The sequence below is a fragment of the Neltuma alba genome, unplaced genomic scaffold (genome assembly GCF_004799145.2).
Source record: "Neltuma alba isolate B1F8T4 unplaced genomic scaffold, ASM479914v2 tig00011309_pilon, whole genome shotgun sequence".
Lineage (NCBI taxonomy): Eukaryota > Viridiplantae > Streptophyta > Magnoliopsida > Fabales > Fabaceae > Neltuma > Neltuma alba.
The window spans coordinates 61,257-87,249 of record NW_021636018.1 but is presented as its reverse complement, the minus strand read 5'-3'; the positions used below and the strand labels follow the sequence as shown (position 1 = coordinate 87,249).

The following is a 25,993-nucleotide window of genomic DNA, read 5'->3' as shown; positions in this document are numbered from 1 at the left end:
GTGTGTCGCTTATATCAAAATCATACAAGACATGTACAAGGGGGCAAAACTAGGGTTAGAACACCGAGCAGTGAGACAAAAGACTTTCCTATAAGGATTGGCCTACATCAGGGATCATCTTTAAGCCCTTATCTGTTTAACTTAGTTCTCGATGTTCTAATTGAGCATATTAAACAAGAAATCCCTAAATGCATGATTTTTGCTAATGGTAGTGTTCTATTGGATGAGTCAAAAGAAGAAATTGCTCTAAACTTAAGATATGGAGAAGAACCTTAGAATCGAAGGGTTTCTGTTTGTGTAGAAGCAAGACAGAATATATGCATTGTGTTTTTTATAAGAGAGAAGTTAGAACAGATTTAGAGGTCAAATTGGGAGATCAAGTCATTCCACAAATGGAAATTTTTAAATATTTGGGATCAATTATAACAAAAGATAGTGAAATTGATGGCAATGTTAGTCATAGAATTCAAGCTGGGTGGTTTAAATAAAGAAAAGCGACAGGAGTTATTTGTGATCAGAAAGTACCTAATAAGGTCAAAGGAAAGTTTTACCATACTGTTATAAGACTAGCAATGTTATATGGCAGTGAGTGTTGGGCTTTAAAAGGACAACAGGAGCATAAAGTGGCAGTTGCCGAGATGAGAATGTTGAGATAGATGGATGGTCATACAAGAAAAGACAAGATCCATAATGAACATATACAAGAAAAAGTTGGAGTGGCTGCTATTGATGAGAAAATGGTAGAAAACCAATTGAGATGATTTGGTCATGTGCAAAGAAGGCCTTGGGACGCACCTGTGAGAAGAGTTGATCAAATAGTATAGAGTCCTTTAAAAAGGAGTAGAGGAAGGCTGAAGACAATATTTAATGAAGTCATTGAGCGAGGTCTTTCAATTAACAAAATATCCAAAGATTTGGCTTTAGATAGGGCTCAATGGCATCGTACAATCCATGTAGCCGACCCCACCTAATAAGATAAGGTTTTGTTGTTGTTGTTGTATTTTTCTTTATAAACAAATCATGTAGTGATCCTTTTCAAAATCAAAATTATTTGGCTTCTAGCCATTTAATAAGATAAAAATTAATATATATATATATAGCTTTTGACATTTAATTTCAAGATATAAAATTAAATATTTATCCATATAACTCTTGGCCATTTAATTTTAACATAGAAAGTCAGAGATATGTATATATATAGCTTCTAACCATTTAATCTTAAGATAAAATAAATAAATATATGGCTTTTTGGCGATATAAGATAAAAAATTGAAGTTATATATATGGCATCTAGCGATTTAATAAGATAGAAACTCAAAACCATATAACTTCTAGCCATAACATAGAAAATCAAAATTGTATGACTTCTGGCCATAACATGAGTGTCACGGCTAATGGTCATTTAATTTCAAAGAGATAGAGAATCAAATTTATATGGATAAATCTATCTTCAATCTCAATAATGAATCTGAAGACAAATCCTTTAAGGAGTCCACAAGTATCAATTGGATTTACATGTATTGCTAGCATTGAGCTTTCTAAGGTTTTGCCCTCATATTTTGTGGCCTTTTGGCTCCACAATAAATTTTGCCATTTATTGTTAGCATTTGAGCATTTTAAGCGTTTACTCCCATATCTTGTGGCTCTTTGGCTCTACAACAAATTTTGCCATTTGCTTGAATATGACTTTTAGCCATATTGTAACCATTACTCCCTCAAATTCTCAATTTAGGCATTGGCCATATGTAATCATAAGTATCGATTGGAACTCTAGGTTCCATCTAAATTAATGCACCAAGTCATCAAGGGATGTATAAAAATATCAATTGGAACTTCAGGTTCCATCGAAAATAGTGACGTCAGGTTACTGAGGAATAGATAAAAACAAATTCATCATATCACATTTAGGGGAAATTGCAAAAAAAGACCTTGGAATTGTAAAAACGCAGATAGGGACCCTTGACAACTTCACTTTGGGTTTTGACAAGAATAATATGCCCTGAAGTTGTCAAAACCCAAAGTGAAGTTGTCAAGGGTCCCTATCTGCGTTTTTGCAATTCCAAGGTCTTTTTTTGCAATTTTCCCTTACATTTAATTCAAAAGGATAATATTCATATCAAAATTAAATTATAGCACAAAAATGTAAAGTAATAATAATATCCAATCTTAGCCATAGAACCCAATGTTTAAAACAACAGTAAGTGATCATTTTAATTCCATATAATAACTTAAATTATCCCAGATAAATTGAATAGAAATATGGAATACTCCGAAACATCATATATACGATATTCAAGATATTTTCATTTGAATAAAGCAAAGAATACTCTAGAAAAATCATAAAGATGATGCTCTAAAGTTATGCAAAGGATCTAAAGGTATATCATACATACCTTGTTTAGAGCTCCATGCTGACAACGTATTATAGAACTAAAGGTAGAGTAGAGAAGAAGAGAAGATAGGAGTATTTCTCATTGCATTCAATGTTCTGAACACATGATACATAGTCTCTATTTATAGATAGAGCTTTACATCTTTGTCAGAATCTATAGATTACATAATAATAATAGATAATTATGGGATGTAGAGATAATGAGAGATATATGGACATCTACAAAGATATTATATATATTCATAACAAATAAAATATATGAAGAAATCAGTCACCCTCTGCATATTTTGTAGCTTCTCCCAAGAAAAAAGAAATTGCAATACCCATCTCATCTGGAATTTCATCAATTACTCTTCCATTAAAAAAAAAAGTTTAGTTAGTCTTCTTATGTTATTAATTGAAAATATTTTATAAAAAGCATTTTATAATCACAATTATTTGACAAATACTAGGTGAAGGTACAAATTTGGCCAGGAATTTTTCACTCAGGAGGCCGGGCATTTGGAAATTTTCTTAAGTGCGAATTTGCTTTGAATGTTTGAAATTCTAGCAATATTACTCCCTATCGCTAAAAATATTAAAGGTCAACGTCATTATTTTAATGGTCAACATTAGTTTCTTAATAGTAAAGGGCAATATTGCTTTAATTTTAAACTTTTGAGACAAGTTTATACAAAAAAATTTCCACCACCCATTGCTTTTAACCCTTTTTTTTATATGCAACAATCATTTTTAAAAAATATTTTAAAAATAAATTATATAACGTAAACATGTGAATAAAGAAGAGTTGGAGAAAGAGGACAGTTGAAAATAATGTGCGCTGGAATAAGACATGATAAAGAAAAGCAAGTGATGGTGAGAGTATGAGAACGATATAGTTTAAAATTAAATAATCTATCACCATCAAGCAATTAGTTGAACTAATAAAACAGTTATAGTAGTTAACTAGAGGTTTAATTTCACCTTCAAGTTTTGAAAATACAATGGCGTTAAATACTTGATATTAGAGTTTGCCACTGTGAAATTTTCTACCTTTTGGCAGCTGACTTTACCTGAATTAGTCCGGCTTGTTATTTTTCCCCTATACTACTATTTATTAATTTATTTTGAATGAAAGATGCTTTATACGTTCATAGGAAATTACAAACTGGTCCTTACAAACTTCTTGAGGAAAGGTCAACGGCTCATCAGGTTCCTTGAAGGTTCTAAGTTTGGTCTTTTACGATGCTTAATTACTCATTGATGTGCCCTTTCCACGTGAGGGAAGGCGTACTTCTGGGATAAGACAAAGTGTTTATCCATCGAATCATTCAATATAAAATGCCTTTATGTTGATCAATTGAACATTAAGACATTTTTTTAAAGAAAATAAACATAGATAGGCTTTGTTATAACTAAAAGTACAAACTGAAAGTGACTTGCCAAAATTTTTTGATATAATTAACAATTAAAGCACAGCCAAGGAGGATCAAAGATTATTGAAACATTTGCATGCAGTGTCTTTTTATTTCTACTCCAACCATTCACTTCATTTTTATTTCAATATTATATAAAATGGAATATTTTTTGGCTTTCTCTTATTGAGAAATTGTTTAGATCACATTTTAACTATCTAAATTTATGTATGCATGTTTTAGAATTCCAAATTGTAATAATATTTTTACAAAATATTGTCAAAGTATTGGAAATCAAACTCAACTCGGACATAGACTTGTAAATTCGTGATCTCTGTAAGTATTTAATTAACACTTGAAAAACATAAATTTACAAGTTTCAGGTCAACACTCAAAAATCCCAAATTTAACAGTAAGGGCAATTCGATCATCATAAATTTTTTTCCTTTTGCAGAGGAAATCATCCCTGGTCTTTCAAAGTAATTTCTAGAAATGGGTTAAGATGAAAATTTGCCCTGATAGTTTTCACTTAGGAGCATTAGGTATTCAAAAGTTTTTTAGGAAGCTAATACCCAAAAGTTTAAAATTGTAACAATATTGCCTCCTACCATAAGAAATATTAACAGTCAACATAATTATGTTAACGATAAATATAAGTCTTTTAATGATTGGGGGCAATATTACTATAATTTTAAACTATAAGTCTTTTAACGACATGGGACAATACAGCTACAATTTTAAACTTTCTGGAAAAATTTGCTCCTACAAGAACTTCCAAATACCTGGTGCTCATGAGTGAAAACTTTCAAGGAAAAGTGACACCTTAACCCTTCTAGAAATTTGCAGTTCTTTGACATAAAAAACTAAGATTGGTCATTCTACATAACCACATTCCTTTGAAATGTGGAATATCTATATAATTTTGATAATGAAAATTAGGAAAAGTGAAGGGGTAGTTTTATTTCTTTAATTTTGTGGCAAAGGCGGCTTTCATATTTAATATTTGCGTGGAAATCCCATAGAGCTCCTTAGTAATTAGATTAGCACAAAGTAGTGAAATTTAAGAAAAAATTTAAGAGAGAAGAACCCATTTTCTTTCTTCTTCTTGTTAGTTTCTTTGTTTTGCTTACTTATTAGTACTTCATCTTTCATGTATGTTCCATGTATTTACTTTTCTTCCCTATTTTAAAGAAGAAGTTATAATTAGAACTAATGTTTTTCACTCAACCAGCAGATCGTAGAACAGACGTGGAACTTTTGTTTGAATTTTAATTAATTAAGGTGGTCAAAATTAACTAGAGACGATTAATAATGGAGTGCAATAGAAGATAATTAAGCACATTGTCTAAGTCACAAAACCACATGCCACCCAAGTACATGCGAACTACTCTTAATAAAGAAGTTATATATTCAGACATCAATTCAGTTATAAATTCCATTTAAATTATATGAATATCTCTTATACATGCATATTGTTCAAAGTCCATATGGGCTTGCTTTTAAAAAAATAAAAAGTGAATTGCACGAACTTTCTATGAATTTTTAAAATTACACAAGTCTCTCTTGTACATATATATTTTCAAAACTTACGCAACCTTTCCTTTGCTTTAAAATAAAAAATAAAAGTACATATACGTTCCTCAACTTTAGCTACAATTGCACAAACATTCCTTTTGTTCAAAGTCCTTTTCCTTTGCTTTAAAAACACAAAGAAATGCTTGCTATCTAAGTGACAAATGGATAGATCTTCCGTACGTATAAAGATTCACTTCCCAGTCCTTTTGACCAAAAGCATACTTTTGATTTGTTAATTTGAATAATCTCCTCGTGTTATTATATAAACCTCATCATTCTCCAATTAAGCAAACAAAGAGATAAACTTGGTTTTCATTCTCAAAAGCCAAAGAGAGAAAGAGAAGAAGGGGGAGAGAGAGCAATGGGTTTGGTGATGATAATGGCTGGTATTCTGTTAATAATGGTGATGACTCAAACAAGCATGGCTGCACAGAACTATGGAGAAGCATTATCAAAAAGCATTTTGTTCTTCGAAGGGCAAAGATCAGGGAAGTTACCAGCAAACCAAAGGATGACTTGGAGGAAACATTCAGCTCTCAAAGATGGCTTTCAGATTCCTCATACTCTCTCTCTTCATCATTTCCTTAATACAAAAGTAATTCTTCTCTCTCATACTTCTCTTCATCATCATAATTTTATTGCATTTGATCATTCGTATGATCCTTTCAAACCTTAAACAGGTGGACCTAGTGGGAGGATACTATGATGCAGGAGACAATGTTAAATTCAACTTCCCAATGGCATTTTCAACAACAATGTTGGCTTGGAGTGTGATAGAGTTTGGAGAATTCATGGGTGTATCAGACTTGAAATACGCATTGGACGCTATTCGTTGGGGCACAGACTATCTGATGAAAGCCACAAGTGTTCCTGGGATTGTCTTCGCAGTGGTGGGTGACCCTAATGCTGACCATAATTGCTGGGAGAGACCTGAAGATATGGACACTTCAAGAAGAGCCTTTGCTGTGAGTAAGAAGTTCCCTGGAAGTGAAGTTTCTGGGGAGATTGCTGCTGCACTTGCTGCTTCTTCCATTGTGTTCGAAAAGCATCACCTTGGGTATTCTTCAAGGCTCCTCAATAGGGCTAGAATGGTATGTAAATACGCTTCCTTTGATTATTATTTCACACAATTCGATCATTACTCACCAAAAACTGTGGTTTTCTCACAGATCAAATGGATGAGAAAAGAGAAAATTTCCCAATGAGAATAGATTTCCTGTTTTATTCTAACAAAAAAGGAAATAGCTAACATGTTTCTTTCTCTGCATTTAAATGTGTGAAATGATCAGGTTTTTGAGTTTGCCGATAAGCACAGAGGATCATATAATGACAGCCTTGGACCTTGGGTTTGCCCTTTTTATTGTAATTTCGGAGGCTACCAGGTAGGCCTCTGGCTTAATAACAATATAATCCATAGCTTTGCATTTGAAGATATTTTATGCTTAAACATTGTAAAAAAAAAAAAAAATTACAGCCACTAAAGATGAACTGCACGAGTTTCTAAACAAAATTTCACGTACTTTTAGGCAATAAATACCTCAACAAGGGATTTTTTTTAAGCAATTTTTCCTAAGTAGAAACTGCGCTGATTATGCTTTTTGAATTTCGAGACCTAATAGTATGTATTTCATTGTTTGAAAATATGCAATTTTAATAAAATTGAAAAGATTGCATATATATTACTACTTTTGAAAATATGGAAAGAAATCTCTGTGTGTAATTTATTTGAGTATATGATTCTTTTTAATGCAATTTCTTAATAATAATAATAGGATGAATTGGTGTGGGGAGCGGCATGGTTGTTCAAGGCTACTAATCTCCCTAAATATTGGGACTATGTCAACAGAGAAATTCACAATCTGAACAACTTTGGTGAATTTGGTTGGGACACAAAGGATGCTGGCATCAATGTTCTTATTTCTAAGGTATATTATGTTTTTTTAAAAAAACCTTTTTGGCTGATTAAAGGGATACATGTCCATCTATCTTTTCTGATTCTAATGTCCTAATAAGGTGACTTTAACTAAATGTCTCATTGGATTGCGAGAGTGGACTGAAATAGAAAATGAAATGAAATGGGAAAAAAAAAGATTTTTTGAAAATTTTTTATGTCCCAATAGTATTAAAAAGTAGTTAAAAAGTAGATTCTCCATTATTCTTTAATTATATGACCTTTTTAAATGAATCATAGATTAAAAAAGATAATTAAAATTAGGTAACAGTTTATCCCCCCCCCCACCCCGGGCCACCACCCATAACGTTCCAAAGCTAGCCTTTATTTTATCCACATTGATCACAATATTAAAATATTGATAAGGCTACTTGTAGAATGCAGTGGTGAAGGGAATTTTGAGAAAAGAAAAAGAATGCTTATAGAGCTTCACTTTATATTAGAGAATTTGTTCACCATACTACAAAAAAAAAATCAAAAAACTTCTTATGAGGACAAAAAATTTCAACTCTTAAAGTTTACTTTCAGCGGCAAACAATATCACCAACAAAAGTCATCATTAAAAGTAGACTTTTAGTGCAATAAAAAGTGGTCGCAAAAAATGACTTTTAGTGTCGATATCAAACAGCTATTGCCAAAAATAAATTCTTTTAATGTCGAATTTCATGTAATAGAATATGATGTCCTTTTCAACAACGTAACTAATAAATAAGGTCAAAATGAAAGGAAAAAGAGACATATCAGGGTAAAAACCATTTTTATAAGACTCAAATCTTAGAAGTATTACCGGCTATCATATGTTTATCTCTTTATTTGGCTTAGGTAACTTTAAAACATTCACATTCAAACTTCTCCCTTTAACATTATTTGTCTTTAATTTCTATATAGTGAAAACCGTATTTTTCAGTAAGCACAATTAGATTTCAATATTTCTCCCTAATCTTTTGCTTTTCTTTAAATTAACAGTTTCTAATAAATAGTTCATCGGCTGCTAGTAAGCCTTTCATCACCGATGCAAATAAGTTTGTATGTGCTGTGCTTCCTGACTCACCTGCTGCGTCCGTCTCATACTCTCCAGGTAATCAATATATAATGCCAAAGGGATTTCTTTCTATTCCATATAAACAAAATATGAAAAATGGCATATAAAGAAGTTGGAAATTTTAATATTTTAATTCATACACCTTAGATTTCAAAATCGCTAGGAAGGGAGTAAACCTAAATTGGCATTTTAAAATTTAGGAGAAATAACAAAAGTGCCCCTTATTTTAAAAACAAAAAGTTTCCAACCCTTCATCGGAGACCCAGCAGCTGCGGCTGCCGGCGGGGATTATTTAATTATATTTATCTATTCTTCACGGTAAACAAGTTGTAATGCTGTAGTATTCATCAGTATAAATTGGTTTTTGGCAAAAGCAGGTGGGCTTTTATTCAAGGCTAGAGGAAGTAACATGCAGCATGCAACTTCATACTCTTTTCTGTTTCTGGCTTATGCTTCCTACTTGAAAGAATCAAACTCAAATATTAATTGTGGCCATGTCCTTGTTACTCCAGAAAGGCTTATCCAATTTGCAAAAAGCCAGGTTTATATTTTTGTTTATTTATACTAGTAGATAAATAACAATACGTGATTTTAGTTTATCATAACATCGATATCAATTTGTTTCTTGTAATTGTTTGGCTATGGCTATTGACAGGTGGATTACATACTTGGAAACAACCCATTGAAAATGTCATACATGGTGGGATATGGATCAAAATACCCTCAAAGAATACATCATCGAGCTTCGTCCTTGCCTTCTTTAGATACCCAACCAAATCACATAACTTGCAAAGGAGGCTCCTCTTATTTTGAAACCCAAAACCCTAACCCTAATTTGCTTGTGGGTGCGGTGGTTGGAGGACCTGATTTCACAGATTCTTACTCTGATTCTCGGCTTCATTTTATTCACTCTGAACCTACCACTTACGTGAATGCTCCTCTTGTGGGAGCTTTGGCTTACTTCAAATCACATTCGTTATCCTAGCTACATTACTTTCTAATCCTCATTACTCCTTTTAGTCGTATAAGGAATATGTATATATAGAGGGGGGTTTGATGAAGCTATTGAAGCATCACCCATATATATGATCTCATCCATTTGTACATGACCCTTCTGTATATAATGTTGTGTAAAGGAAATATAATACAACTACTCAGTGTGATTGTAATAAACTCTTTTGTCGACATAATTGTACATAGCTAGGACAAAGAATCAATTAAAGAAAATTACTTTTAGTAACGATTTTTATGGTGGTGATTATGAAAAAACACACTGTAAGCGACAACTCTTAAAGTTGCCACAGATTTTCAGTAACGACTTTACAAAATCACCATTAAAAATGAAACTTTTAATAGTAACTCTATGCACTCACCTGAAAGTCTTTCTGTCAATGACAACTTTAAAAATTACCACTGAAAGAGACTTTTAGCAGTAATTTTACTACCCAAAAAAAATTTAAATGGGAGTTTACTACCAAAAAAAAAGTTAAATGGAATCTGATTGTTATGTTTACTCAATGCCACATTTACCAAAATATCCATATATGTTGGAGAAGATTCTCTCTACTTTCCTCTCCCTTTCCACTTACTTCAATCATTAGATTAAATTTGAATACTTCAAAATTAATAGTTTATAAAACTATTAATTATGAAATAAACTAACTCGAAAGCAATAAAAGTTTAATATTCCTGAATTTTAAATAAGAGTTAAGGTACAAATTATCAAAGAAAGTATCATCTTTGCCCTTTCTCTTAATGAGATTTGTATGATTCATGTCACTAATCCTTCGTTACGTTCATGCCACTCTTAATTATCATTAGTTGACCCTCTAGAATCCCAAGTCATGGCTTCCATGGGAACACAAAAAGTAAAATTTCTTTGGGTACAAAAGAAGGCTGAAGATTAAAAGAGAAAATTTAAACACAGAGGATTGCAATCCTATAGCCTCCTTATGAGCCAAAGCCCTTATGTGTTGAGAAGCTGTGTCAAATAAAAAAGTAGTTCTCAATCAACAAGTGTTGGTCTAGTTGATAAGAAGTCGACTTATAACCTATAAGGTCGTGAGTTTAAATACCGCTGTTGATATGAGAACCTTGTCATTGGGTGATCTATAAGTACTTTTGTAAATGTTTTCTGGGTATAGAGGCATACTCTGGTTCTGATGAATTCTCGGGATCTAACTCATCGAAACTTTTTTGTAGCAAATACTACTATAAAATATGTTATTTTTGTCTGTTTTGAAGGCCTTTTTTGGTTTGTTTTGGAGGAGACATTGATAGAAGAGACATAGATAGTAATTATATATTCATCTGTTTTAAAACAGACAAATATTGGCATTCATATATTAGTCTGTTATGAAATAGATGAATATGGGCATGCATATTTGTCTGTTCTGGCTAGAACAAACAAATATGTGGTCTGCATATTCATCTATTTTGGCCAAAACAAATGAATATGAGCATGCATATTTGTTTGTTCTGGTCAAAACTGACGAATATGTATTTTGTTTGGAAAAAAAAGGTAAAAATTTTTATATTGCCATTTTTTATTCAACATGCAATTATAAAAGCATACATAGCAGAACTGAAACATATTATAGCAAATAATAACAACAATTCAGCACAACCAAAGTACATGTTTTCCACAAAAATAGAATCCTGTCAATCCATAATTTTAAGGGTTAAAACATTTAAAACAAATAACATCCTAATTAATTAACTTAGTTAAGCAAAAAGAACAAAGCATCCAAACAAAAAAAAAATTTCAAGCTTACTTGCAATATTAATTAGGTGATTGCAATATTCAACTCAAGCTTTTCAATATAATTTGAAGCACACTTCTCCAACAGTATCCACCTATGTACAAAGTAATAAAAATAAAGTTATATACATATATGTTTAAATAGTATCTAAAGCTTTCTAAAATTCAATGTAAAGATTAAACATTGAAAATACTTAATTAGCTATTACATTCCAATCAAATTGCTCTCTTAGACATTTTCACAATACCTTATGTGCATTAAGGTTTAAACAAGTTTAGCAAGCTTTTTAATCATCAAAATGTAACCCAATCAATTTTGAATAATTCCTAAGTGCAATTCTTCCCAACAATCAATTTAAATAGAAAACATACACACATACAAACAATTGGATAATTCCTTTCAACACCTAAAAACTCACATAATATAAAAGACATACATGCCCATGCCACTTACATCGTGTTGTGAACAAGCTTAAGGTGGACGCGATTGAATGGCGACTTTTGTGGAAGAAAACGTTGCTCCTAGTCGTGGGATGACATGGATGAAGAATGGGGAAGAAAGGGAAAAAAAAAAAGGGAGAATGGGGAAGAGAGAGAGAGAGAAGAAGAAGAAGACGATGAGCTGCTAGCTAGAGAGGGAAAAGACAAAGTTAATCATTGGCATCGACATTGGAAAGGAGAAGTAGAAATCCAAAGAAGGGAGAGAAAGAGCTCGCCAGAGAGCTTTGGGGTACGCTCACTTCTACATTTTTGTTTAGGTTATTGAGATTATAAATAGAGACTGACTATCAATCTCTTTCTCTCACGTAATATTTTCAAGAAGAAAGAAGGAGAAAGGAGAAGGTGTATTTCTAGAGCATGTTCAAGGCAAAGATAAAATTTGAATAAAAAAAGACGCTTTTTGTCTATTTTTAAGAGAAACAAATGAGTATGGGAGCTCATACTCGTCTCTTCATCATAACAAACAAGTATGAGATTCCATACTCGTCTATTTCCTTTTAACAGACGAGTTTAAAGGCCTATATTCTTTTGTTTTTCAAAACAGACAAAAATGACCTTATTTGTAGTAGTGAAAAAAGAAAAAAGAAAAAAAAAAGAAGTTCTCAGGCTCTCTTTTCCTAAACCATCCACAACTAAGTTGTATTCTTTAGGAGTGGAGTTTGTACCTGCCAGTTCATAAAGAAAAATCTTTTGATTTTCAAAAAAGTGGACAATAACATTACATCTGTTCTCATCCACATTGCTTTTCTCTTTTTACGAAGCGCAAGTATTATCCTATTAGAGGCAATCATCTTTATAACACCTTGATTTTACATTATATATAGAGCCAAAACAAGTCAATAGAATCACATTACATGGCATTAGGCTTAGAAAAACCTTGCTTTGAAGAATTCATTCTCAGGTTATTATTCATTTGGTAACCCTAAAATTTTTGCTAACTTTAAAAATTTATAACTAATTCTAGAAAAATCAAAATGAGGTAATTCCAAGTTTTATTTGAAGCTCTTACATTTTTCTACATAGGAAAAGTAGTCACTATTTCATTACTCATTCCATTCAGTCTCCATTTTCCTTACAAAAATCACTATTTATTTGGTCAAATTTTAATTTTTTAGCTTTTTACCATAGATTCAAAAATTCATAACTTTTCATATACAACTCCAAATTAACTGATCTACCACTCCATTTAAAGCTTAAGATGTGAACTTTATGTTCACCAAATTTTATGGTCATTTTCCTGGAAAAGTCACGAGCTAACTAGGATTTTTAAGGCATATAAATCTTTTTTAATTGCCGTATCTTAAGAAATTAAATATTTAACTTCCATATTCACCCATAACCATTCAAACCAGCAAGCATTAGCCACTATAACACCTCCTAAGAATTGGGAGCATAATCCATACAAGCATTTATCATAACATTACACAAATCCATAACTCTTATAAGTACATAACATGTGAAATGCATAATATTTCATAACAATCTCCTCAAGCATCCATATTCTTTCCCTTGTCCCTTGATGAACCAACCCCTATTAGTCAATTTCATAAGAAGGAAGTGAAATTTCAAAGAAATCTCAATAGCAAAAACAACAATCATAGTATTAAAATGCAAGGTTAGTTCATGCTATATGCAAGCATTAAACTCATGCATTTACATACATTATCATGCCATTACTATGCTATGGAAAGGGAGCACATAACATACAATTCAACAACCCAACAACACATATTTGCCAAGGTATCAATGTAAGGAGTTAAACACATTTCATTATCCATAACTCAACCATATTATGGCATAACACACATAGCAAAACAACCCATGCAATTCAACACTAAAGTTGTAAGTTCTTGTTACCTCTTAATAAGCTTGATTCCTTGATTCCTTGTCTTTGTTCTTGGGCCTTCTCTTACTCAATGCCAATGCTTATCAAACAAACAATAATGGCATTCCAATCAACTAAAACAATTCCATTAAACACTTAACATAAAACCCTAACCCTTTAGCTTTTATTTTAGGATTTTAGCATCATCTTCTTTAACTTAACTCCCACGTACTATTTTTACATAATTTTTCATGTAGAATCCGTATATGAACTCAGATTTATCAAAATCCAGCTCCATTCCCCATTTCGAGCTTTGGCCGAGAGGTATGCATCAGGGCTCACAAATTTTATTTTTAATTTTGATGCTTTCAAACGTATGTTCTCTGTATATCCTTGCACAATTTCACCTCCTAAACTCATTAGAAGCATCAAGTTAACAAAAATAAAACCCTAGCTTAAAGAACCAGGTTTGGCCAAATTGCACCCTTAGGTTTCACAAGTTGGAATCTTTTAAAAAATAAAGTTTAAACACTCCATCATCCAACCATTTTCAATCCTCTAATTTATATGTAGCCTTTAAATCATTCGTATCTCATTTTGCATCAATTGGACAGCACCAAACCCTAAGGCTTCTAACCTTTAACTTCCATTAAAAAAAATGTTTAAAGCTAACAATTCATAAAGCATCATGAACTAGAAGGAAAGTCATGTTCTTGCCTTGATTTAGGACTTAATTTCACCAAGGTTTGACTTGATCTTCTCCTCATCCTTCTTCTTCCTCACTTAACCGAAATTCTCTACTCTCCCTTTCTCTTGAATGTTGGCTAAATATTTTTGCTATGTGGGAGGGAGTAGGATATTTATAGAGTAGTTCAAATTTACCTTATGGTAATTCCTTAAGTGACCATTTACTTGTAACCATACACACTTGTCTTCATCTTAACTTAATCCCTTTATGATCTTGCCACATAAACCTGTTAGCTATCCTCTTCTTTCAATGTCAATGGCACATCACGAAACACATAATCCTACATGTGTGAAAATAGTAATTTTTTATTAAATAATTTTATTCTTCCAAGCTTAACCCTTAACAAAATGTATTATTCTATCCATATCCTCTCCTCCATTTTTGGCGCCATTTTATATAGAAAAATGGGAAAAAAATTTTTGTCCCACCAACCTTTAGGTTATTTCACTAAATAATTTCATAATATAAGTTGAATTTTTTAAAGATCCTATCTAATCCAGTACTTTTAAACATTCATTTCTCTACGCCTATAACTTTCTTTTATTGAGGAGAGATTCCCATATTTTTCTTTTATCGATATAATTTAATTCTAAATATTTTAAAGCTAACTTCTGCACTTATAGAAGTCAAGAATAATTTTAAAATTTATAATAACCTATCAAATAATCCTTCTAATTTTTTTGTGAATTATTGAGACTTCTAGGTATCTAAAATAATTCACTTTGGCCAAAATTTCCTTAATTAGCAAAAAATACAAATAATTACAAAAAGTTTTAAAATAAATTATTTTCATGTTGTTTTCATCTTTCAGGCCTCAAACACTATTTTAGACCCTTTATTCTATTTTTTTATGAATTTTTGTGAATTTTCAGAAATTTCAGGCATAATTTCCAGTTTTGCCATTCCTTGACCAGAACTTTTCAAAATGACAATTCAGTCCTTCTCCAAGTTTCACTTCAAAAGTGATTCTACTTATGTTTTTACTACACTGTTTGGTCCTCAGTCAATCCTAAATTTCTCATTTTTTATGTTATAATTAACAGGATATGGCAATGTTCCAGGTACTATAGGGCGCTAAATGTGAATATCCCTCATAATAGGGATTTGAACATTAGTTTGCCAAGTTATGAGGGACTATAGCTCCTTCTGAGAAGCCATTTTATTACTTGCTTTAACAATTGGGCCCACAAAATCCATATCATTCTGCAGCTCAAATGCTTTCAATGTTCTTCAATATAGCTTTCTGTACCTTTTTGCCGCCCACCTGGGTCATAGCATTAAGTGGGCTTAAAAATTAGGTTTGGGCTTACCTTGGACATCGGGCCTTAGGCCCAAATTCTCCTTATACTTACGATAAACTAGACCAACAACAATTGGGTTGAGTGGTAAGAGATTCAAAATTCTTCGAGCAACAATCCATTGATCCAAGCCTCTTTCTTTTTTTGGGGAGGGGGGGGGGGGAGGGGATTAGAGAAGCAGGTATCAATTGTATGAAATGAATCATACTGTTCATGGGACTTATAAACCGTGTGACTCCCCATATTTTTTATATTTGAATATTAAATATTCTATGTTAAATCAGCTCACCCTATATACCGTTGTTCAAATTCAATACTCATTTTTGAAATGAGATTTAGAAGACCCAAATTTAAAAAATTTCTAATTCCCCCCGGGAAAAGATGACCGTTTTAGAAGTTTATCTTTATTTTAGTTTTTATATTTATTAAAATATAAAAATTTAAGGGGGAACTTAAATTAAATCTGAACCAACTGATTTAATTTCAAGATTTCATATTTCATCCTAGTAACAAGAAACTAAAAGATCTGTGATACATTACATCTGCTTTCATTGAGACCTATATTCTTGAATCAACCTACATTAATTAGTGAAATCCCTAAAGCCAAAGTCAACAAAGCTAGAAGCTTGAGGCGATTTGAAGTAAGCCACAAGACCCACAAAGGGAGCATTAAGGTAAGTAGCAGGCTCGGACTGACCAACATTGTATCTCGAGTCTTCAAAAGTGTCATCTTCGGCTGGACCTCCGACAAGGGCGCCGATGAGGATGTTAGGGTTTGGTGCGTTGGATTTGAAGTATTGATCTCCATCGCGACAGGTGATGTGCTGTGGATGCTGGTCAAGCGAAGGCATGGTTGAAGCACGGTGATGAATCTTTTGTGGAAACTTGTTGCTGTATCCCACCATATATGACATCCCTAATGGGTTGTTTCCAAGAATATAATCAACCTGAAATCACAAAGATCAGTGTATTTGGGTGTAAAATTGCGTGTGACTTTTTTTAAAAATCCCTCAAAAAAATTGATTGAGATTTTATATCTAAAACGAAAAAAAACTCCTGTACATACTTGAGATTTGGCGAGGTTGATGAGTGTATTTGGATCAGCCGTAACACTTCCACAGTTGACTACTTTTTTAGCAGCTTGCATGTAACGTGCATAAACAATTAGGAGGAAAGATGTTGAAGTCACATGTTGAAGGTTGCTTGATCCAGGTTTGAACATAAGCCCACCTTAATTAATTGTCCATTTAACATTTAGCCATTTGTAAGTTCAATATGATGATATGATTCATAAAATTATTATAATAAAATGTTAAAATGTTGTTTTCTCCCATAACCTTAAGTTAAATTTGATAGCAGTCTCAATTATTAATTGCTAAGAAATATAAATGTTGATTAATTTTACAATAAATTGACACAACGTACGTTATGGCTTTTATTATGGCTAGAATTGAATGTCCTAATTAAAGTTTCTCAAAAACGATCAAGCAATAATGAAGAAAGAGCAAAGAGCCAAGAATTTTAAAGGAGAAATGAAATGATGAAGAAAAATTTAAGAATTTCAAATAATCTAAAAGCAATATATATATATATATTTTGTGTGTAGGTGAAATTTTAATTTTAATATCATCAATATCAATATTAATTATATATAAAATCAATAAAAGATCATCCTACTATTTAATTAACAAGTGTGTGCGCATTACCTTTGGAGTAGGATACTGATTTGGTTGGAGAATTGGGCAATACAGAGCACACAAAAGCGTCTGCGTTTGGAATGAAGGGGCTGGCACTGGAAGGATCACCCATTACCCACTGCGAAATTAAAAACAATACCGTTTTAAAATTTTAATCATAAGCAAGTTTACTAATTATTTGAAGGAATTAATGGCCACAGATAATCAACATCAATAAATAATAAAATAATTAGTATTTTAGTCTACCATCATACAATATATTGGTCGATTCTATCTATGCAGTAATAATTAGACAGGTATAATCTCAATCAATAAATTGTCATCAATTTTGGACTTTGAATTTTGGATGAATGACATAAAGAAGGATAAAATTACTAGAATATAATTTATGTAGTACAATTAGTTCTCTTTGATTTTCAATCCAATCCAATCCTATTGAATATATTTTGATCATCTCTATTTTCATCTATCCTTTGCATTAGTTGATTTAGAAGAAAGAAATCATCCATAAATCTCTTAGACGGGGAAAAAAATATATTATACACAGATAGGACTCTTGAGAATTTAATTCATTTAATATCATTAATAGGTCAATAGGTAGATTTAATATTTACAAGTTCGACTCGTAAGACTTTAAGTAACGCAACTTGACTTGTAAATATTAAATATCTTGAGAATCATTAATATTAAATGTCATTGAAGAGACCTATATTTATATTTAATTTTCTTATTTGAGATTTATGGACGATTTTCTCCCTTATCTTATTACCTAGACTTCAAAATGGCATATATAGTAGTGCAATGCTATAAAAAAAATTCTCTCTTCTTGCAACATCATGAATTATTTATATCGTAATTAAATAATTGGGAAGTTAATATATACTTCTTCCGGTACTTAATATAAAAGTTAGTTGACTAATTTAAGTAAATTAAAAGGTTTGTTAAGTTGGTTATTTGTAATAAATAGATATTATCTTTTCTAGAATACTCTTTGTATGTGTATTAGTTAAAACTATCATTTAATGAAACCTTTAACATGCGTAACTACTACAAAAACTATTTTGAAAAAAATAGATAAATATGAGAGACAAAATAGATTGGAGTCTTATATCTAAGATTAAATTAAAAGTCAAATTAACTATTAAATAGACCATAAATAATGAAAATGTACATTTATATATGCTACCTCTAGTCTTTAATATAAGAACTAGTTAATTAATTAAATTGAGTAGATTAAGAACATTGTTAAGTTAATTAGTTGTGATAAATAGGTGTTGTCTTCCATAAAATAATCATGTATATTAGCTAGAACTACCATTTCATAAAACTCCTAATGTGTGAAATTGTTACAAAGACGACCTTGCAAAAAATAGATAAATACATGAGATAAAGTAGATTAGGGTCTTATATTTAGAATCAAATTGAATGTCAAATTAGTTTTTATATTAAAAACCGCGGGTAGTAGAAGAAAAGTTTGTGGATAATGAACCTGAGAAACAAGAACATTAATTCCAGCAATCTTGCAGTCCCATCCAAATTCAGCAAAGCTTCCACCATTCAATAGAACTGCAACTCCTTTGATGTTCCGAATCACTGGCTGGCTTTCTATGCTTCCTATGTTTGATCTCACAAACTCCCAATATTTCCTCATTTTTGTTGCCTTGTACAACCATGCCGCTCCCCATATCAACTCATCCTGAATAATATATATTTATTATTATTAATAAATTGAATTTTTTATTGTTATTAATTTATTTATATACACACAATTAAAATAAATTTAATTATAGTTTTTTTTAGTGAGGACATGAAGTCTGGAGTTTTTCTTGAATGACATACCATGTAGCCATTGTAATCACAGTAGAAGGGGCATGCTGCTCCAACACTTGCGTTGTAAGATCCACGATTGTTATTTGCAAAGTCAAATACCTAAATTGAAGTTGAGATATTCAATTGATAGCAAAACTCAAAAACAGACATATCACTAATTTGGATCCCAAAATGATGAATCTGAGTCAGATGGATCATAATTAAAATATATAAAATATTCATATAATATTCAGAAAATAATAGTAGTAAATAAAAAAAGACGTTACTTCACAAATAATCGGGTCACTCATGTATAAATTAAACCACATATAATTCAGCAAAGCAAAACAGAGTTACTAAAATATAAAACAGAGTTACTAAAATATAAAATCTAATTCCATAGACTTATCCATAACTCTTAACAAGATACTAGCACACCAATTTGCTGGTCTGACCAACCGACTGAGGTTGGGTTTTAATATCATGGAGAAGAAAGGTATAAATAATTATGGGCCCCACTTGTCATTGAATCATCAAATAATTTGGACTCTTTAAAATTTCCCCTCCCCTCCCCTCCATTTCTCTCATACCAAACATAGGGTAAGAAGCTTTGGATCCACACACTTCATGAGTGGAACCATGTCCAAACATAATGAATTCATTTATATCTATCACAACATCTTGATCCTTCCAACCATAATTCAGTGCCTCATAATCATTAATTCAGGACATATATCTGAATCCAAAAACAAACATACCCGTATGGCATGGCTAAGAAGCCATTTAGAATATTGATTATCTGATGCAGAAAATGCCATGGAAGAAGCAGCAAGAGCAGCAGCAATTTCTGCAGAAAGCTCAGAACCAGGCTTGTTTGGAGTAAGAACATAAGTGTTTCTGGGAGTGTCCATGTCTTCTGGTCTCTCCCAACAATCATGATCGCCATAAGGTTCTCCAACTTGAGCAACAATAAGATTATTAGGGTTTCTTGTGGCTTTCAAGAAGTAGTCACTTCCCCATCTGATCGCTTCCAAAGCATGTTCAAGATCTGAACCCATTGAGTTCCCAAATTCTAACACACCCCAAGCCAACATCGTCGTTGAGAATGCCATTGGAAAATGAAATTTTATGTTGTCACCAGCATCATAGTATCCTCCAACCATGTCAACCTGATCAATTTTGAAGCATGTTGTAAGTGACTTAATTTCAGTCACTGATTAATAATCTACAAAAACTTATTTGAATCAAACACTAACGGCTCAAGATTATATATACAAGATCGAATGTGACCTCCTATTTATGGCGGAGGTGTTCGAGGTACTTCCCCTAAGGGCGATTTGGGTAGAATAAGTCTATTTTTTTTCTCTTTATAATACCATAACTTTCATCATTGGTAGAGTAGGTCTATTTTGATTTATACTATGTGCTTGGTTCCAATGGACACCTCTATAAATAAAATTTGGACGTTTATATTTGATTTTTTTTTCCCAATAGCATCATACAAGATAAATATAACTTTCATATGTAGTAATTGATTTTGTTGAACATCTACTTTGTAAACGTACAAAATAAATGCTTAATTTCAATAATGACAAGAAATTTTGATTTATTGTTATCAAAGAAATATTGTGCATATTTTTCTGTTAATGTTAATATCATGCTTCTATAAGCAATAAAAATAATATTTTAATAATATATTTTTATAATAATGAAAATAATTATAACTATTAAAAAAATTAATAATATATGAACAGAATTAACAGTTGATTATAAAAATAGAATAACATATAAATATATTAAATTAAACATAAGATATAAATCAATAGAAATTTACGGAAATCATAAGAACCTCTTCATCTCCCAATAAATAACATAATATATACAATCAGGCAAAAAAAAAAAAACATAGTATGTACAAAATATATTTCAATTTAGAGGAGGAGCCAATTGTGGAAATGATCTTTTGTTATCATATGTTTGGTCATTGCTTCATCTCACGACTATCTTCGATTTAGCTTCAAACAACATGGTTTGATATTCAAAATCAGTAAAATTACATCAATGACATTGTAACCTAGTAATATAAAAATTGAACGTAAATTGGAGATCACGAGTTTAATCCTACTTATCACTTGAGGTCGTTAATAACTTTTGTCTAATTAAAAAATAGTTTTAATGATTTTTACCCAAAGATCAACATGCACTTAATATAATATATAATATCCCATATTTAATACCTAACAGTATAGTGTCTCATAAAGAATTGCTTCCAGTTGGAAGATATATGTGCCTAGTATAAAAAAAAAAAAAAAACTAACATGCGTGGTAACAACAAACAAAAGAAGGCAACAAAGATCTTGCCAGAATATGATTGAAATTCCATATACACTCTATTTAATTCTAGATATAAGAGATTAATAACTTATTTATGGAAATTAAGATTAGTTTTCGGTTACGATATCCTTTTAATCATATGCAACAAAAACTACTCCCATATAAAAATTCAAACCTACAATCAATAAAGATATTTTGAGAAAAAATTATAAAATTTGAAAACAATTCATCTAGTGTCAAAACAAACCTCTCAATTAGTTCTTACCACGAAACGGGGTTTTGTAAATCTAAAAATAATGGTTTGCCAGAGAGGGAGAGGGAGAGGGAGAGGGATTGGGGGGGGGGGGGGAGAGATTTACATGAGCATCCGAGCCATCGTTAAGAGCAGAATCTTTTCGCCATGTCAAACGTTGAGAAGGTGGCAATTTTCCTGACCTTTGGCCTTCAAAGAACAAAATACTCTTCGTTAATGCATCTCCATAATTCCCTGAATCTGCTCTTACCATCACCATCAACTTCGTCCTCATCACCAGTAGTATTGATAATAATAACTTCCATAAAGCCATACTTGAAAGCTTTGAAGTCTTCTGCAGAAAATACTGGTTTTGATTGAGGAGAAGCAGCACCAAGTTTTTTTCCTGATGAAACTAAATACTAGCTCCTACTGGCTCATCATCAGTGTATTAAATAGCTCCGTTTTTTCAGCTTTCGTTCTGCAAATTTAATGCTGCTGATAAGGAAAATTTGGTCTGATTATATTAAAATAATAAATTTTACCTTTACATACATAACACTACATTCCATTGGTGTTTGAGCCATAATTACTCTGGATTTTTAGTCCTCCATGATTTTCCTTTGATGAGAAAGTTAATTAATGCATTGCATAAATTATGGACATTAATTCATTAAAAAAATTTATTTTGCATTCAAACATTTTACCTCTAGAGTATTTCAGTTTTTTGGACAGCCATCGAGGAATCCAGGCCTTTGTTAGGAATTAATGGGGAGTACATTCCATGCTTATAGCAAAAATGAATATGAAGTGCTTGTCTTAACCTAAATCATTCAGATTGATTTTGAATGTTCTAGATTCAATTTAAATTTTTTTATGTTTAAACAATTTTTATTTTAAAAGGTATAGAATTTAAAATAAAAATAATTTTATTTATAACTGACATTTTGCAAAAGAAAATTACCACTAAAAAATCGTAAATTAAAAATTTTAAATTCAAAATGTCCAACTCAAATTTTCTGGATAATCCAAATTTAATCATGGTGATGAGTACAAAATGAGAATCCGAATTAATTTGAATTATAAAATGACTGAAATAGAGCTCTTTTTTTTTGGGGGGGGTCCTGGAGGCTCATGCAATAAAAGAGTTTACAAGAAATTTATTTTTACATAATTTCATTATGGGAAAGTTAATTAATAGGGAAAATTGCAAATAAAGACCCTCCAATATATAAAATAGCTATCAGGGACCCTGAATTTGGAAAATAGCTTCAAAGGACCCGGTCCCAAATTGCAAATATGAAATGATGGTAAAATGTCCAGAATGCCCTCTGCTTTTCTCTCTTTCTTCCTCTCCAGATCATCTTCTTCCCGACCTTGCCTCCTCATTTTCCTCTCACTCTTCGTTCTCTCTTTCCTCTCCAAGTTTCCTTCCCTCTCCTCACTCTTTTCCCAAAGTATATGGAACTCCCAATGTCTTTCGGTGGTCCTCTCCTCATTGTCATCCCCGTCACTTTCTTCTTATCTTGCTTACCTGCTCTTTCGTCAACAATGAAGCCTCTTCCATCATTCTCTCTGTTGCTGTGGAAGGAGAGGAGAGTCGGGATTTGAGGGAGAGTGACAGTCATTTGTAATGCTTGTAATGTTTGCTTGCAATGTGTGCGGTGATTGCTTGGTGCTGAGACAACGCCCAATAAATCTGGATTTTTATTCTTCATTTCTATTTTGATTTTCAGCTTGTGTTCGTAATTGAAAATAACGAGTTTGATAAGTTGTTGAAAATAACAAGTTGACAAGTTCTGATACCCAGTTCACGACAAGTTCAGTAATGCGAATAACAAGTTTAGCAAGGCGAATAACAACTTCCGATAAGCAATTCATAGAAATTCGAGTTTCTCTGTTAAAATGACAGCATTTTCAGATTTCTTTAGCAGATGACAAGTTCTGATACACAATTCATGACAAGTTCAGTAAGGCGAATGACAAGTTTAGTAAGGCGAATGACAACTTCTGATAAGCAATTCATAGAAATTTGAGTTTCTGTGTTAAAATGACAGGTTCCCAGTAGGTTTTCATACTTTTTCTTGTTAAAATGACTGGATTTCCACATTGATTTATCAAATGACAGGTTTATAATAGAAAATGACAAGTTTTCATAAGATTTTTATGCTTTTTTTTTTGCTGGAATTACAATTTGCACATTTCTGACAGCAACAACTTCTGATAAATACGAAATGACAAGTTCAGAATGAAAAATGACAAGTTAAGTATAGCAAATGACAAGTTCCCACAATGTTTTCATACATTTTCATACTTTTTCTGCTAAAATTACAATTTGCACATGTCTGACAGCACCCACTTCTGATAAACACGAAATGACAAGTTCATAATGGAAAATGACAAGTTAAGTATGGCAAGTGACAAATTCCCATAATGTTTTCATACATTTTCATACTTTTTCTGGTGGGATTACAATTTGCACATTGCTGATAGCAATCACTTTTGATAAACAATAAATGACAAGTCCACAATAGCGAATGACAAATTAAGTATGTAAAATGACAAGTTCCCATCACGTTTTCATACAAATGTAAATTTCTCTACTGAAATAACAATGTTCAGATTTCTGACAGCAACCACTTCTGATTAACATCTTTCATCATCAACTTCACCTCTCATTTCCTCCTAATGTATAAAACTATAGCACCAGAACTCTCATAAGCCCCTCAAGAAGCATGCTCATATCAACACCAGTGGCAAATGCACTACGATGATCATATCCACTCACAAGTGCATCCTCAACCATGAAATCCCAAATATAAATTGCCATATCATATGAACAAGAAACCATCAAATTCTACATATAAAGCGAGAACTTTATTCGTTTAGCACTGTATTTAGGGCTCGTTTGTTCCTCACATGCCACACCTTGATCGATTTTTCCACCGAAATACAATCATCATACTTGATTTTCACAATTTAGAGCTTGTTTGCAATTATCAGAAGTGGGTGCTGTCAGACATGTGCAAATTGTAATTTTAGCAGAAAAAGTATGAAAATGTATGAAAACATTGTGGAACTTGTCATTTGCTATACTTAACTTGTCATTTTTCATTCTGAACTTGTCATTTCGTATTTATCAGAAGTTGTTGCTGTCAGAAATGTGCAAATTGTAATTCCAGCAAAAAAAAAGCATAAAAATCTTATGAAAACTTGTCATTTTCTATTATAAACCTGTCATTTGATAAATCAATGTGGAAATCCAGTCATTTTAACAGGAAAAAGTATGAAAACCTACTGGGAACCTGTCATTTTAACACAGAAACTCAAATTTCTATGAATTGCTTATCAGAAGTTGTCATTCGCCTTACTAAACTTGTCATTCGCCTTACTGAACTTGTCATGAATTGTGTATCAGAACTTGTCATCTGCTAAAGAAATCTGAAAATGCTGTCATTTTAACAGAGAAACTCGAATTTCTATGAATTGCTTATCAGAAGTTGTTATTCGCCTTGCTAAACTTGTTATTCGCATTACTGAACTTGTCGTGAACTGGGTATCAGAACTTGTCAACTTGTTATTTTCAACAACTTATCAAACTCGTTATTTTCAATTACGAACACAAGCTGAAAATCAAAATAGAAATGAAGAATAAAAATCCAGATTTATTGGGCGTTGTCTCAGCACCAAGCAATCACCGCACACATTGCAAGCAAACATTACAAGCATTACAAATGACTGTCACTCTCCCTCAAACTCCCGACTCTCCTCTCCTTCCACAGCAACAGAGAGAATGATGGAAGAGGCTTCATTGTTGACGAAAGAGCAGGTAAGCAAGATAAGAAGAAAGTGACGGGGATGACAATGAGGAGAGGACCACCGAAAGACATTGGGAGTTCCATATACTTTGGGAAAAGAGTGAGGAGAGGGAAGGAAACTTGGAGAGGAAAGAGAGAACGAAGAGTGAGAGGAAAATGAGGAGGCAAGGTCGGGAAGAAGATGATCTGGAGAGGAAGAAAGAGAGAAAAGCAGAGGGCATTTTGGACATTCTACCATCATTTCATATTTGCAATTTGGGACCGGGTCCTTTGAAGCTATTTTCCAAATTCAGGGTCCCTGATAGCTATTTTATATATTGGAGGGTCTTTATTTGCAATTTCCCCTAATTAATACCTTCGAAAAATAACTGCTATAGATTTTTTACCCCAAAATTTATTTATGATTTCAGATGCACATTTGAAAAAAGTTTATGAATATATTTGCATCTTAACCTTTAAAATTATCTATGTATTTCAATCTAAAATGGTTAGGTGTGTAGTAAACATAAATTAATTTTTTTCCCCGTGACTCGTCACACACCATAATACTGGTTCAACTCATAATTAGCATTTCATGCTTGAGAAAATTTTAAAAGAGGTGTTTCATGTCATTGAG

At 32.0% G+C, this 25,993-nt stretch overlaps 2 protein-coding genes across 2 annotated transcripts; one reads left to right on the top strand and one right to left on the bottom strand.

Moving 5' to 3' along the window:
• Positions 1-5,722: 5,722 nt before the first annotated feature.
• On the top strand, positions 5,723-9,339 carry LOC114711745 (endoglucanase 4-like). Its single transcript, XM_028896177.1, has 7 exons — positions 5,723-5,907; positions 6,029-6,452; positions 6,651-6,743; positions 7,134-7,286; positions 8,279-8,390; positions 8,732-8,895; positions 9,010-9,339. The coding sequence occupies exons 1-7, from the start codon at positions 5,723-5,725 to the stop codon at positions 9,337-9,339; spliced, it is 1,461 nt and encodes a 486-aa protein (XP_028752010.1).
• A 6,729-nt stretch (positions 9,340-16,068) lies between these two features.
• On the bottom strand, positions 16,069-21,839 carry LOC114711744 (endoglucanase 8-like). The gene is made up of 7 exons (XM_028896176.1): positions 21,687-21,839; positions 19,752-20,162; positions 19,024-19,113; positions 18,674-18,880; positions 17,194-17,302; positions 16,554-16,717; positions 16,069-16,434 (listed from the first exon to the last, which is right to left on the bottom strand). The coding sequence occupies exons 1-7, from the start codon at positions 21,837-21,839 to the stop codon at positions 16,069-16,071; spliced, it is 1,500 nt and encodes a 499-aa protein (XP_028752009.1).
• Positions 21,840-25,993: the final 4,154 nt, after the last annotated feature.

Excerpts from the sequence above, each read along its gene's own strand:
- LOC114711745 (XM_028896177.1), top strand. The coding sequence starts at position 5,723 with ATGGGTTTGGTGATGATAATGGCTGGTATTCTGTTAATAATGGTGATG. Across the intron at positions 6,744-7,133 it reads GTAATTTCGGAGGCTACCAG|GATGAATTGGTGTGGGGAGC; the intron begins GTAGGCCTCTGG and ends TAATAATAATAG. Across the intron at positions 8,896-9,009 it reads TCCAATTTGCAAAAAGCCAG|GTGGATTACATACTTGGAAA; the intron begins GTTTATATTTTT and ends GGCTATTGACAG.
- LOC114711744 (XM_028896176.1), bottom strand. The coding sequence starts at position 21,839 with ATGGTGATGGTAAGAGCAGATTCAGGGAATTATGGAGATGCATTAACG. Across the intron at positions 20,163-21,686 it reads ACGATGGCTCGGATGCTCAT|GTTGACATGGTTGGAGGATA; the intron begins GTAAATCTCTCC and ends AAAATTGATCAG. Across the intron at positions 18,881-19,023 it reads GTGATTACAATGGCTACATG|GATGAGTTGATATGGGGAGC; the intron begins GTATGTCATTCA and ends TATATTATTCAG.